Raw genomic sequence first — 16,304 nt, forward strand, 5'->3', positions numbered from 1 at the left:
AGATACACGGGGACTGGCAGGTAGCCAGGTCCCCCCTGTATGTAGCAACCCCAGTAGTTAAGCCCCCCTGTATACCGCATGTCCAGTAGTCAGGTCACCCTTGTAGGTAGCATCCTCTAGCTTTGGTAGTATGGAGCCTGGAGAAGCTCACAGTAATGAATTTCACTTCCTGATGCTCAGAGTTCTCCCTCTTGCCTCTCCATTATAAGTCTGGGGAGGCAGGATGGAGATAATTGACAGTGGGGAAGTGAAGCCCACTACTATGTCCCCCCCCTGTTTTCCTGATTGGTGGGATTTCAGCAGTAAGAACCCCACAGATCAAAATGTTTGACATGTTTCTGTGACATGTCAAAAGTTTTTCTAAAGGACAGGTACACTTTAAGAAATGAAGACTGAGCTCTGACAGCTTTTTTTATGGGTGAAAAAACACCAGCTGTCAGCCATATGCAGCCAAAATGTGGCAACCAATCTTCACACTGGTTTGCACTAGATTTCCTGATGCATTTTGTCAACATGCGGCCAACAGCTTGTGTGTTTTAACCCTTAGGCCATGTTCCCACATGCATGCAACTGCATTAATCTGAAACTATGCCCCCTTGCGTTCTCCAATGATCCTGGAAATACTGCAGAAAGTCTTGAAAACATTGTGTGGCCACCTTAAAATGCAAGTGGCAAGGTTTCAGAAGCCTCTTCATGCATGTAAGAAAAAAGCCGTTTTGGTTATCTTCCCCATGTATTTTAAAAATCATGCTTGAGGATTTAGCTGTGGATCTGTAGTGTTTCTATATTTAAATTCACATTTCTGCAGACTTTAAAGTCAATGACAAGAAGAACACAATACAAATTAGTTCTATTCATCTAAATAGTTTTTTTTTGGATGGCAAGCATATCAATTTGAATATAGCCATAGGTCTCATATGGCTGTATCCATGTTTTTCAGGCAGCCCTGGGGATGCATCCATTTTATGCAGGTAGCAGGATTCAAATGCCAAGCGTTCGGAAGATCCCAAACTTACTTTAGGTCCACTCATCTCTAATACTGGTTTAAGAGTAACTTGGATTAAGAGCGTTTTGCAAGAAGAGCTCAGTTTTTCAAAATTGTAACTTGGATTAAGAGCATTGCTTTGGTTTAAGAGCTCCCTGTACTCGTTGGGAGGGAAAGTCCAGGAGGGCCATGGTCTCCATAGCGGGGTCTACAGCTCTGTACTCTAACACAGGAAGTCTCCCTAACCTTCCAAATCATATCAGATCCACATCAGGCTTGGGCTTGCATCAGGGGACAGGACTGTGGAGGACTGTCTCTTTATAGCGGTAACCCCTCTATGTCCGGATAGAGTGTGCTGCATTTACTGTATGGGTGAAATTGTTTAAATTTCAAGGATTTCTAATGGGAAAATTTGCTTTGGTTTAAGAGTGGATTTGGATTACAAGCTCAGTCCCGGAAAGCAGTGGCGTAGCTATCATAGAGGCAGGGTAGGCAGTTGCTATGGGGCCCATGGATGCACAGGAAAGATAAAGAGTCTCCTGTGTCCTTCTGCTTAACCCCTCATGTACTGCTGTGTGTAAGTGACCCAGTGTTCACTTACACGCTGCAACATAAAAAGGGTTAATATGCAGAGGAAAAGATCTCTGCTTTACTGTTCTGATAACCCCTGACCTCTGTTCTCTCTAGCTGCTGCAATCAAGTAGGAAAATGTGCTGATCTCCATGCAGAGGTAAGGGGTTATCAGTGCACCAGCCATAAAGCAGAGATCTTTTTGTCTTCCTTTTTAACCGTTTTTGTGTTGCAGCATGTAAGTGAACTTTGGGTCACTTAAACACTGTAGTACATAAGAGGTTAAGCAGAAGGTAATCTGCTCCTGCACCTATGTATTTAACCATAAGGGCTCCTAATGGTCCCTTATAGTTAAATATAGTGTACTGACTGAGCAAGCAGCCATTGACTCACTGCTCTGCCAGTTACTTTTGTAGTTGCTTCTGCCTCTGGTCACCGAAAAAAAAAAAAAAAAATTATATACACACACACACACACACACACATACATATACACACACACACACATATATATATATATATATATATATATATATATATATATATATATATATATATATATATATATATATATATATATATATATATTGTAGGGATCTTCCCGGGGGATGGTGTGTTTGGACACAGTTCAGACAGCAAACTTGGACTTATAAAAACAGCTGGGTGTTTATTAGCTGCATAAACAGTCCTCAACAGAAATGTAGCAATACCATGCTTTTCAGAACAAAACAAAACAAAAAGGTCCTTGCCCGTCTGGGCACTTACTAACACAGGTCTCCTATCTGACTCTTCAGTAGGCAGTATCACAGGGTATGAATAGGCCCCAGCGGCGGCAGTATTCGTTGCTCCCAGGAGATACAGCATGCAAGCTGTTCACCCCTGGCTGAGAGCAATCCCTTTCAGACTGACCAGAGCTTTTGCCTTCTCAGGCTGATTGGGATCAGAGCTCACCTGATCCCAAAACCCACACTGGATCGAGGGGGAGGGAATGGCAGGTCCCACTACCAACCTACCCACCATTCCAGTAAATCCGGCCCGGAAAATTTAAAGAACAACTCAGCAGCATATCACTGCTGAGTGACAGGTCTCTTCCAGATTTACCATCTCCCCATAAGCAGTAGTCTGGGTGAGATGTACCTCCCCTCGAGCACTTTTCCTGTGACATGTCCACATATCCCCCCCCTCTTTTTCAGACCGGAGGGCTGAGCATTCTGTCCCCACAGACAGTGTACCCTTGATAGGGCGTCAGCATTTGCCTGTAACTTTCCTGGCCTGTGTTCCACTGTAAAATTAAAGTTTTGGAGGGATAGAAACCATCTAGTCACCCTCGCATTTTTCTCCTTGTTCAGCTTCATCCATGTTAGGGGGGCATGGTCTGTAACTAACTTGAATTTTCTACCCAGCAAGTAGTACCTCAGGGCCTCTAGGGCCCATTTCACTGCCAGACATTCTCGCTCAACAATGGCGTAGTTTTTTTCGGCCGGGGATAGCTTTCTGCTTAAGTACATCACCGGGTGTTCCTCGCCATTCACGACCTGCGAGAGGACGGCACCTAACCCTGTATTAGAGGCATCTGTCTGGACCAGAAATTCTTGCCTAAAGTCAGGGGTAACTAGCACAGGTTGTTGACACAAGGCAGATTTAAGGCTTTGAAAAGCCTTCTCGGCCTCTGGAGTCCATGTCACCATTGTGGACTTCGCACCCTTTGTCAGGTCAGTTAGCGGGGCTGCAACTGTGGCAAAGTTTGGCACAAACCTACGGTAATAGCCCGTAATACCCAGGAAAGCTCTGACCTGTTTCTTTGTGAGGGGTTTGGGCCAATTCTGTATTGCCTCAATTTTATTTAGTTGTGGTTTCACTAACCCCCTCCCAATAATGTATCCCAGGTATTTGGCCTCCTCTAAGGCTAATGCACACTTCTCTGCATTGATGGTTAACCCCGCACCACTTATGGCCTCTAACACCGCCTGGACCTTACAGAGGTGACTTTCCCAATCAGGGCTAAAAATGACCACATCATCGAGGTAGGCAGCAGAGTAATCCCGATGTGGTCGCAGGATCAAGTCCATCAACCTCTGGAAAGTGGCAGGGGCTCCATGTAACCCGAATGGCATCACTACGTATTGGAAGAGCCCATCAGGGGTGGAGAATGCAGTCTTCTCTCTAGCCTCAGGAGTGAGGGGGATCTGCCAGTAGCCCTTTGTGAGATCGAGGGTGGTTATGTACCTGGCACTACCCATTCTCTCAATCAACTCATCCACCCTGGGCATGGGGTACGCATCGAACTTGGAGATCTCATTTAACTTTCTAAAGTCATTACAGAACCTCCAAGTTCCATTGGGCTTTGGGATTAACACAATCGGGCTGGACCACTCGCTCTGGGACACCTCAATGACTCCTAGGTCAAGCATACGTTTTACCTCGGCTGACACCGCCTCCCTCCGTGCTTCTGGTATCCTATAGGGCTTAAGGTTTACTCTGCTTCTAGGCTCAGTTTCAATGTGATGGTGAATGAGATGCGTACGCCCTGGGAGGTCAGAAAACTTGTCTTTATTTTTCTGCAAAAACTCTTTAGTCTCCTGCTTCTGTGACACTGATAGAGTATCACCAATCTTGACCGGAGGGATTGGTTGTGACAAATGATTAACAAAGTTTGTCGCCACCAAGGATTCCCTGTCTTTCCAGGGTTTGATCAAGTTTATGTGATAAACTTGAAAAGGCTTCCTTCTACCTGGTTGGTGTACCTTGTAGTTTACCTCACTGACCTTCTCTACAATTTCATAGGGACCCTGCCACTTTGCTAAGAATTTACTTTCTACAGTGGGAACAAGAATGAGTACCCGGTCACCTGGGCTAAATGTCCTGATTCTGGCAGAACGATTGTAAATTCTGCTTTGGCTCTCTTGCGCCTTCTGGAGGTGTTCCCTTACTAGGGGCATTACAGTGGCTATACGGTCCTGCATTTGTGCTACATGCTCTATAACACTCTTGTATGGGGTGGACTCACTTTCCCATGTCTCTTTCGCTATATCCAACAAACCCCTAGGGTGACGACCATAGACCAACTCGAAGGGAGAGAACCCTGTGGATGCTTGGGGCACTTCCCTAATAGCAAACATCAGGTAAGGTAGTAAGTGATCCCAATCCCGACCATCTTTTTCCACTACTTTCTTTAACATATGTTTTAGGGTTTTATTAAACCTCTCCACTAATCCATCTGTCTGGGGATGATATACAGAGGTACGAAGGTGTGAGATTTTAAACAGTTTGCATACATCCTGCATCACCTTTGACATAAACGGAGTACCTTGGTCGGTCAAGATTTCTTTGGGGATCCCCACCCTGGAAAACATATAAAACAACTCACGGGCAATTGTTTTAGACGCAGTGTTTCTTAGGGGTACAGCCTCAGGATAGCGGGTCGCGTAGTCTAAGACCACCAAAATGTACTGGTGTCCCCTTGCCGACTTTACAATGGGACCCACCAAGTCCATTGCAATGCGGTCAAAAGGTACCTCTATGATGGGGAGCGAAACCAAAGGACTGCGGAAATGCGACACTGGGGCGCTAAGCTGACATGTGGGGCACGACTCGCAGTAATTTTTTATGTCAGCATAAATCGCAGGCCAAAAAAACCTCTGGAGGACTCTCTCCTGTGTTTTATCTGTCCCCAAGTGGCCCCCAAGGACATGATTATGGGCCATGTCGAGTACCTGACGCCGGTACGACTTAGGCACCAGAAGCTGTTCCACAACCTCATCATTAATCTTAGTGACTCTATAGAAGAGATCATTAGTCACAGAAAAATGTGGAAATTTTTTCTCAGCTTCGGGTTCCTGAGGTACCCCATTCATAACAGTGACCTGCTCTCTAGCATTTTTGAGAGTGGGGTCCTGTAATTGTGCAGTACCAAAATTATCCCTAGACACCTCTAAGTCTGGAACATTCTGCTCAGTGGGAGGAGCCTCTTCCTCACCAGCCAGGACCTGCAAAGGAAAAGCATCATATTCCTCCTGTACATTTTTATCATTTACCATGGGTAGTGCAATAGACTTAGGGGTCTCCTCACTTCTTTCAGGGGATTGTTGTTTTCCCCATAGAGCCCAGAACAAGGGAAAATCACGCCCCAATATCACATTATGCATAAGGTTTTTAACCACACCCACTTCATATTGTACAGTGCCTAGTTCAGTCCCGACATTAGCCAGTACTATAGGGTAAACCTTTGTATCACCATGTATGCACACAACGCTCATATGTCTTTTTGGCACAAAGTCCCCAGCCACCAGGCTGGCATGTACCAAGGTGACAAGGCTTCCTGAGTCCAGCAACGCCTTAACAGGGAAGTCATTGACAGTAATGTTGCAGACTTGTGGTTCAGTCTCTAGTCCAGGAACTGCAACACATGACGGCTCCGCAAATAGCGACTGACGCCGGCTAGCGTCACACTCCATGGGCTCAGTGGTAAGAGGGCAATGGGCAGACACATGTCCCGTCTCATGGCATCTCCAGCACTGGATAGGGCCTGGTCTCCTTGGCAGGGAGTCCTTTTTAGGGCCACTTAGCCACCGGGGACCATCACCAGTCTTTTGCCCCTGAGACACCTCCTGAGCGCTCTTCCCTCTATCAGCACCCCTCCACACTCCCCCAATAGATGGAAGTCTCTTACCAGATGATGGCACAGATCTGGCACTCCGGGGAGGTGATGGTGCTGCAGGAACATCACAGAGGTAGTCCTCGGTCGCCTGGAACCTCTCCACAAGGCTGACGAGTTCGTCGGCACTCCTAGGGTCACCTTGTCCTACCCAGCGTTGTAGATCAGCAGGAAGGGCACGGAGGTAGCGATCCATCACGACCCTCTCTAGGATCTTGGCAGGAGTAGAGGTGTCTGGCTCCAACCACTTTCTTGCCAAATGGATCAGGTCGTACATCTGGGACCTCGCTGATTTGTCTAGACTGTAGCTCCAGTTGCGGACCCTCCGGGCACGGACAGCAGCAGTAACTCCTAGTCGGGCAAGTATCTCCGCTCTTAGCCGAGGATAGTCTTTGACCTCTTGCTCACTGAGGTCATAATAGGCCTTTTGAGGTTCGCCTGTTAAATAGGGCGCAATCACTTCTGCCCACTCAGTGGAGGGTAACTTCTCTCGCTCAGCCACCCGCTCAAAGACAGTTAAGTAGGCCTCAATATCATCATCAGCAGTCATCTTTTGCAGCGCTCGCTGCACGGCTCTTTTCACAGTTAAGGTCTCTGGCGCGGCTGCGGCCACCAGCTGGGGATTAGCACCTGCAGACACCTCCTGCTTTGCGATTAGGTGCTCAATAAGTTTCTGTTGTTGAGCCATCGCTTGCTGATGTGCAGCCATTGTCTGTTCATGGCGCAGGTTAGCGGCTGCCTGATCCTGTTTAGCGGCTGCCTGAGCCTGTTGTTGTGCGGCCAATGCCTGTTGTTGCTGCAAACTCACTTGTATTAACTGCTTCATCATCTCCTCCATGTTGCTTGGCTGCTTTTGGAGTGAAGCAGCAGCCTTCACCCAGGACATACGCAGCTGTAGCCAAGTTGATGCACACCGTTGCCCCTAGCAACCGTTTTGCCCGCTCCGCAGCACCAATTGTAGGGATCTTCCCGGGGGATGGTGTGTTTGGACACAGTTCAGACAGCAAACTTGGACTTATAAAAACAGCTGGGTGTTTATTAGCTGCATAAACAGTCCTCAACAGAAATGTAGCAATACCATGCTTTTCAGAACAAAACAAAACAAAAAGGTCCTTGCCCGTCTGGGCACTTACTAACACAGGTCTCCTATCTGACTCTTCAGTAGGCAGTATCACAGGGTATGAATAGGCCCCAGCGGCGGCAGTATTCGTTGCTCCCAGGAGATACAGCATGCAAGCTGTTCACCCCTGGCTGAGAGCAATCCCTTTCAGACTGACCAGAGCTTTTGCCTTCTCAGGCTGATTGGGATCAGAGCTCACCTGATCCCAAAACCCACACTGGATCGAGGGGGAGGGAATGGCAGGTCCCACTACCAACCTACCCACCATTCCAGTAAATCCGGCCCGGAAAATTTAAAGAACAACTCAGCAGCATATCACTGCTGAGTGACAGGTCTCTTCCAGATTTACCATCTCCCCATAAGCAGTAGTCTGGGTGAGATGTACCTCCCCTCGAGCACTTTTCCTGTGACATGTCCACAATATATATATATATATATATATATATATATATATATACACACACACATACATATACAGTACTTTGTATTGTGCGTAGGGGAGGCGTACAGGTTTTTGTTATGGGGCCCCATTAATCCTAGCTACGCCCCTGCCAGAAAGAATTATGCTCGTAAACCAAGGCACCACTGTATGTACAATATTTAAGTCCACTCATCCCTAGTATTTAGATTCCTGTCCATTCACGGTGTCTGGTTTCTTCCCTAACAGCTTATGGTGGAGAAGAAAATGGTTGGGCATGTAAGATTTTATAAAGCTGAATTCTTTAGTTGTTGGGAGATCAGTTTTATCCTCTATGAGAATATATACATATGCTAGGTGTTGATGTATATGTGTGTGTGTTTGGGGGGGGGGGGGGGGGGTATTGGAAGAGATACTGTAGCCGTCGGCTGAATGTATGTACAGTTTAAAGTGATATTGTCACCCCCTTTCCATATAAGGCGTTCTCTGCAGCTTTACCATATAAAGGATTTCTTGGTGGTCTCTCCCCTCAAAAATGCATGTTATTGTTGACGGACAGTGCCATAGGCGTGGGGCTCAATGGCAGTTGTGCCTCAAATCTCTGCCAAATGAGCCCTGCCCCCTCTGTGACATCATCAGCATCTAGGCCCCAACCCCACGTCATTGGACTGGGTTGACCACACACTTCAACACACACACTCTTCTCTCTTCAATCATGGTCTGTTCAAACACACAGTTGCCAGTCTGCTGCACACACATACTTTCACTTTGCAATGTAAGTAGTATAAACTGCACAGTGAGCAGGATTGCTGTTACTGATTAGGTCAGGGCTGAAGGGCTGGGGGACAGAGAGGATGGGGATAGATAAGACAGAAGTCCTGACAGGCAGCAGTCACGGAGGAAAGACCAAACGACTATTTCACAGCCTGAGCTGGGGAGAGAGGAGGAGGTAGGAATGGGGGTCCCATGCATCTGCTTACCTGCACAGAGAAAGGAGATAAGAGGATTCATTTACTCACTGACTGTACTAGGCACCAGGAGAGAGGAGGAGGGGGTCCCTGTAACTGCTGAGGAAAGAGAAGGAGATTCATACATTCACTGACTCTGTAGACCTGTCAGGTGGCTTACAACTTGCTCAGTCAGTCGGAGCTGAGAAAGCTGAGTCATCTGACAAGGGAGGCTGGCCTAACAGGACTTAGACCAGCCTCCCTCTTGATGACATCATTGACACAAGATGGCTTCCACAGAACAGCCTGTGGTCAACAGTCATTAGGTAAGAATGAATTTACTTTACTTCCTGGGGGGAGTTGTGGGGGGAAAAAAGGGAAGTTAGGTGATTGAAGTATATCACAAAGTTATATAACTCTGTCGTGTTTTAGAAGCTGGAAAAAAGTTTGCAGAGTTGCCCTTTAAGAAAAATTTTATCAAATAAACAAAGCAATTAGGCTGCTTAAGAAAGATTTTTTTTTTATTTAAATTAGGTTACATACATATCAAGTATTTCACAGATTACACTAAAAGGTTCTAAACATGTACATAACAGTCAATTAAATGAAGTAAAAAAAAATATATATAAGTCAAATGGCTAGCGCATTTTACATAAATGTCACAAATAGACTATGTGCAAATATTACATGTTGATTTGGCTCATCTATTATGGGTAGGCACTTAAAATATGAAATATATTTTTCAAAATCACAGAATATACACTGTAAATATATACAAGAGACTGGACCATTTGTGGCCGTATTGTTAAAGCAATATTGGCAGCTTGTGTTGGGTAATCCTCATCCAACAGGCCAGGTCATATTGTTACAGATAATGTCTGTATCTAACATATCAGACAACAGCAGATTTTGCAACCAATTGTATAATAACATTCTGAGATATTTAGTGCATGGCAAGCTTTCCAGTCACTACTAAGTGGATTATCACAATTTTATAAAAGTTGAGCCCATTTCTATAGGGTTGAGCTCAGAGACCCTATGGATCTTTATTAGAAATCTGTAAACATTATATACGTGCCACCGTATGGTATCTCCAGGAGAACTGCTGATGAGGAAAAATACCTCTAATACAACAAGGCGCTTTTTCCCACGACAAAGAAAATGTAGTATTAAGTGGTGGCCATTCAGTTGAATACAGAGTGGCAGTTGTTCTCACAGAAGAGGATCCTGAGAGAATGACCCTATGACATCCATATGGCTAGTAGGTTATATGGACGGAGATTTTCTTGAAGCGACAACTTTTTATATGGAGTCAGTGGTTTTGAATCAGTGGTTATTAGAATAAAATATAGACGTGACAATATAATAAAAGACACATTTTAATAAATTCAGGGTATACTACAATCAAACACAACAGAAATGTCTCATTGACAACAGAAATATCATAGACCCAGATTCAGCACAATGGAAGTGCACACACCATCCACCAATCACCGCTGTGAACGACTTTAAACGATTTGCAGTAAAAGACCGGCAACTAATGTTCTTAAATCCACATCATTATAAAAAAATACCACAGTATGTATAATGTCGACTGTGAATACTCCATTCATATTTGGCACTAGTTATAGAGTAATATTATATAGTGGTCAACAACCTACAAATCAGTGATTCAGTTGTGAAAGAATGGAATATACACAGGTATCCTGTCATTTCTAAGCAATATGATTTAACAATGGCCAAGAGAAGAATGAATTTATATGCTATAAAGGCCAAAATTAGGTGGATGTCCCCTCTAAATAGTGGATATATCCCTCTTAGGCTTTGTTCATACAAGCTGGAGTTTCATTGCAGTAACATAATGAAATGATGCAGCGACACAATGAAATGATGCAGTACTACAATTAAATGATGCCGTAACACAATGAAACTGAAATGTGTGAAGACGGCCTTACATTCATTATTCATATTGCATAGTGCATATAAATTTAGGTAAACAACCATGTCCATTAGGATACAATAACATAAGATTTAAAGGTTTAAACTAAAATGTTCCTTTCACCTGCAGCATGGCACAATCATGGAAAACATGACATTTTCCCAGTGCTTTTCTGATTAACTGTAAGAACCTATATTGTAAAGTGGAAAGGTCATGAAGCCGTGCAGCTAATCCTTTATGTTGTGGCACATGTGTTAAGAATGCAAGCCCCAAGTACTTATGTGAGAAGTGTGTAAGAATTTCCTGTCCTCAGTTGTAACTAGTGTTTTTCAAGGAGCTTCTAGGATTGGGTTTCCATTGCCAATGCAATAGATAAGGCAGAAGGGTGGTTTTGCAGTGATAAAACATGATTCAAATGTTAAATAATCAGCTAGATTAATCTAGCAGGTAGGAGGTTCAAGAGCTTAGTTGCAGTGAATAGAAAATTCAAAGGGGTATACCAATATCAGCATGTTACCACCTATCCACAGGTTAGGGGATAACAAGCTAAATTGGAGGGGGTCTGACTGCAGGAATCCCCACTGATCTGTAAAATAGAGGTGACGCATCCTCTGGAAGGAATAAAGTACACTGCCAACGCACCATTCATTGCCTATTCAAAAGCCCCCAAAACAAAGAATGGAATGCTGGCTGCACATGCATTCCAGGGGACATTTCACCTTTGGTCTTTAAATCAGTGGGGGTCCAAGTGGTTGTTCTGTGGAAAGATAACATGCATAGATAGAAACACCCCTTTAATTCTGCAGCTTACAATGACTTTCTAACAAACTGTGTTTTTCAACTAGCACAAGCTGCATAAAAAGGGTTTTTATAGTCTTTTGAGTGGTTGTCAAAAACTGGGTTGAGATGCTAAATAAGCACATGTGGACTAGAGACACTATCGTATACAATGCATAAGAATATTAAATGTATATAAATAAAACTTCATATAAAACACTTCTATATGTATAAAAACTACCATATCTGGTAATGATATAATAGTTGTTTCAGTTTGAAATTGCAAACGGATTATTAGTAAGGTTGCATAGTTTACATGTATAATATAACACACGCTTATTCCAGGTGATTCTCAGTAACTTTCATGACAAACTTCAAAGGCTTGATGTGAAGTGTTGAGAAACTATAACGTCCTGTACTGTGTAAGTCAACCAAGGAAGTCTAGTCTAACTTGTCCACAGTCATATTTTCCACACCTTTAAGAATTTTATCAGCCAAATTTCCCATTTGTTTTTTTACCAACTTCAAATGCTTCTCATGCAGAAGCTTCTGTGTAAGGTACTTTTCTCTCTTGATTTTGTCCTTGGTTTCTTCTGAAATGTCAGGGATAATATATGATATAATGAACTTCACAAAGTAAACAACATGCTGTGGAAAGGAGAATAACAGAGTTAGGTCTGAGAATAGAAATACACAATGCAGATAAGATAGACAGCAGATGCTGTGCCAACTTGCAATGTCATTAAATTACTACAGAATGCACTAGGCAAGTCTTGTCTGCAGTGAGCAACCCCCTGCCCCAGAAACACCACCCAATTCCCCAAATGTCCTTCCTGTAGTTGTCATAAACTGCCAAAAAGCAAGCACTGTACAGATAGAGGTGTGACCCATGAGGCCCACTAAAATATAGAGAGAAGCCATAAATAGATTATGTGCAAATATAGCATTTTGTTATGATAATACAAATATCAAGAATCAAAAGGTTATTTACAAAATGTTCATTTCAATCTTAAGATCTGCACATTGGTAATTGTTCCAAAACACATTGTTCCAACCCACAAAAAAAGAACATGGAATGACTTACCTCCATAACAATAAGAAAAGACAGCTTGGCAGCAATGACATGCCAATAAAACATACTGTGTTCATACTGGCGTTCACCGGGTGGATTTCGGAAATCACGGTACCTGGGCAGTGTTAAAAACATTTAGTTGCATGCAATACAAAGGAGTAACCACAAGATGGAGCAAATCTGTGTCTGGATTCCATCTAATTGGTGTTTGCTGCCTACAAGAGCTTTCATCCTGATAAGTGACACTGACACATGTAAGAGATTTCCATGTCATAGTATATAGGCTTTCTGCACACTCTGATCTCAGCCTGCTTCTACAGTGGTTATGGTTATCATAACAAATAAATTACACTTTTATTAACAATGTATTTGCTCTCTTTTCTGGCATAATAAAGTTAACAAAGATATAGCATACATAGGAGTAGAAATCCATGTAATCAGTTTATAGAAGGTTAGCCAGACAGCAGTAAGCACTAATTTCTGTTTAACCTTTTATGACCAAGGTGTCTCTCTCCTATTTACCAGACACTATTTTTGCAGTTTTGTAAACATGGTAGTTCATGTTTCAAAATGTATCCACTTTGTTTTCACATCAAAATTATCCAAACAGCTAACAGAACAAAAAGGATGGACTAGTCATATATAAAAAGGACATAGCGTCTGGAAAAGACCCCTATCACTGTATGTGACCCCTCTCTCTCACTGTGTGTGACCCCTCTCTATCACAGGGATTTGGCAGTGTTAGCAGTGTTTCTGTGTGTGTGGTGAATATTAGTTAGAAACATAGAAGATTGTCAGCAGGAAAAGATCACCTGCTCCATCTAGTCTAGTTCTGAGTTGTTCATGACTTGGAGGCTGGAGACTGGCTGCATCCACTGCACACACAGGAAAATCTGATTTATATTTTTCCTTATTCCATCAGAAGTCACCCCAGGATCATGTTGGACATTAGGGAGAAGCTGCTGAGCTGGTGTGATAAATAACTCCCCTGATATCTGACCGGCCATTTATGAAGGAGCAGGAGTCCTGATAAAATTCAGGAGTTTGAGTTGGAGCTAAGGCTTACCGACTCTACAGCCCTGGCTGTAACCCCTTTTCTCCCCAGCCAGAGTGCTGCCTTTATGTGCCCACTTATGGCCTGCTCATTCCTTCATGCTCCCTGCAGTCTCTTTCAGCCCTGGTGTTTCCCATTCTCTACATCCCTGCTATAATGTGACTGCACTTACACTCAGCTATACACACTGCTGCTATAATAATGTGCCTGCACTCACACTCATCCATTCACACTGCTGTATAGAAAGGTTTCTGTCACTGTCCTCCTGTCCAGCTTTGTAATTCTCACTTTCTGATTGGTCCATGTTAAACACCCCCCTCCCACTTCCCCTATCATGTAACCACACAGACCTCTGACAGCAGCCCTGCTTCTCTATTCTAGCCTTTTGTACTATGATACTGCATTATGATGATCTGCAGTTCCATCCTGCATCTACAAACTTTACAAAACCAGAAGAGCTATGCCAAAAAGACATCATAGCACACTAGGAAGATTAGTATATCAATAAAAGTACTTTATTACAACTGGTACAATATTACAGGTAAATGATCCCAAAGCTAAAAACATTTAAAAAAATACCAACATGGAGGTACCCGGTATGGTACCACCCACAATGACACCCTCTACAGGTAAAGTGCTAGTGCAATGTCCATACAGCCAAATACAAAACCTAAAGCATGTAAGTCAATAGAAAAAGATACAAGAACCGTAATCAATACTATAATATAAATTATATTGCAAGGAGAAAGTGCCTGTGCTGTAAAGCAATAGAGAAAGTGTCTAACAAAAAATTAACAGGTATCACCACAAATAAGGCAACAGGGTGAAGATGGGGTGTCATGGAAGAGAGCCTCACGCATTCTAGCTAGGCATAGCCCCATGCCTAGACTGTTTTGAAACACATACAATACATTTGTCCAAACTTTGCAGGCTATGGCGGTCATGTGACATGCCGGATTTAGCCCGCACATGTGCATTGACTCATGGGTCACGCCGTCTGTGTCATATTAACGGCAGGAGACCGCTCTTGCTACACAGTTAATATTACTAATTATTTACACGTTGTTCATATTCTCTCATTATACCAATGTATAAATAATGGTCCCAACCTGCATACATTACCCTTGAGGAAGTCCGGTTGGGCAGAGGTGGGTCTCTCTTCCGTGCAGGGCTGTGGAGTCGGTAAGCCGCAGCTCCGACTCCAACTCCGATTCCTGAATTTTATCAGGACAGACTCCGAATCCTGCTCCTTCATAAATGGCCAGTCGTATACCAGGGGAGTTATTTATCACACTGGCTCAGCAGCTTCTCCCTAATGTCCTACATGATCCTGGGGCGACTTCTGAGTGAATAAAGGAATACTGTTTGTAAAGCAGATTCTGCTCTGTGTGTGCAGTGGATGCAGCCAGTCTCCAGCCTCCATGTCCTGAACTAGTCACAACTAGACTAGAAGGAGCAGGTGGTCTTTTCTTGCTGACAATATTGTATGTTTCTAACTAAATATTCACCTCACACAAAGACACACTGCTAACAATGCCAGATACCTGTAATATAGATGTCAGCCGTAGTGATATAGAAGGGTCACTATGCGTGTAGGGGCATGCCATAGCACACAGACACAGCCTGCTGCAGCCATAGCACACACACACAGCCTGCTACAGCCACAGCATACACACACACAGCCTAATGCAGCCATAGTACATACACACACAGCCTGCTGCAACCATAGTACATACATACACAGCCTGCTGCAGCCATAGCATACACACACACACGCAGCCTGCTGCAGCCATAGCATACACACACACGCAGCCTGCTGCAGCCATAGCACAAACAAATAGCCTGCTGCAGCCATAGTACATATACACGCATACACAATAAACACGCATACACAGCCTTCTGCAGCCATAGCATACACACACAGCCTGCTGCAGCCACAGCATACACACACACACACAGCCTGCTGCAGCCATAGCACACACACACACAGCCTGCTGCAGCCATAGCACACACAAATAGCCTGCTGCAGCTATAGTACATACACACGCATACACAGCCTTCTGCAGCCATAGCATACACACACAGCCTGCTGCAGCCATAGCGTGCACACGCGCGCACACACACACACACACACACACACACACACACACACACAGCTGCAGCCATAGAACACTGAAGAAAAACACCACAATGAGGACAGAGGTTACTGCTACACTACTTATGTCTTCTCCTCCTCCTCTATATTACACAGGATATCTTCATATTACACTGCTGCTCATATACAGTCATCCTCATCCAGGAAGAGAACAGCACAGATCTCTCCCCACACACAATGGACTCTTTCAGATCAGAAACAAACTGCCAAATAGTGACTGACAACTTTTCCTCGACCACCCTTATGTAATAGGGCCAGAGTCCCTATTAGACTGTTGCTCATAATATATATTGATGAGCAAAACCTATAAAATTCATATCAAAACTCAATTCTAAATTGTTCTAAGATTTTTTTTTTTTTAAAGCTGGAGTTGGTACATTTTTATCCGACTCCAGCTCCAATTCAGACTCCACAGCCCTGCTTCCAAGACACCACATCTTCACCCTGTTGCCTTATCATTGGTGGTGATTCCTGATCATTTTTTGTTAGGCACTTTCTCTATTTCTTTACAGCACAGAAACTTCTCCTTGCAATATAATTTATATTATAGTATTGATCACGGTTCTTGGATCTTGTATTGATTTACATGCTTTAGGTTTTGTATTTGGCTGTAT

At 43.7% G+C, this 16,304-nt stretch overlaps 1 protein-coding gene across 1 annotated transcript in view; it reads right to left on the bottom strand.

Annotated features, from left to right (window-relative positions):
- Positions 1–11,749: 11,749 nt before the first annotated feature.
- Positions 11,750–16,304, bottom strand: part of ANO6 (anoctamin 6) — a 64,471-nt gene continuing 59,916 nt past the window's right edge. The window contains exons 19-20 of the mRNA XM_069975977.1: positions 12,494–12,596; positions 11,750–12,057 (exon numbers count right to left, since the gene is read on the bottom strand). Of these exons, the coding sequence (XP_069832078.1) occupies positions 11,851–12,057; positions 12,494–12,596 (310 nt within the window). The 3' untranslated portion in view covers positions 11,750–11,850. The remainder of the gene's footprint in view (positions 12,058–12,493; positions 12,597–16,304) is intronic.

Source organism: Dendropsophus ebraccatus, chromosome 1 (assembly GCF_027789765.1).
Source record: "Dendropsophus ebraccatus isolate aDenEbr1 chromosome 1, aDenEbr1.pat, whole genome shotgun sequence".
Classification (NCBI taxonomy): domain Eukaryota; kingdom Metazoa; phylum Chordata; class Amphibia; order Anura; family Hylidae; genus Dendropsophus; species Dendropsophus ebraccatus.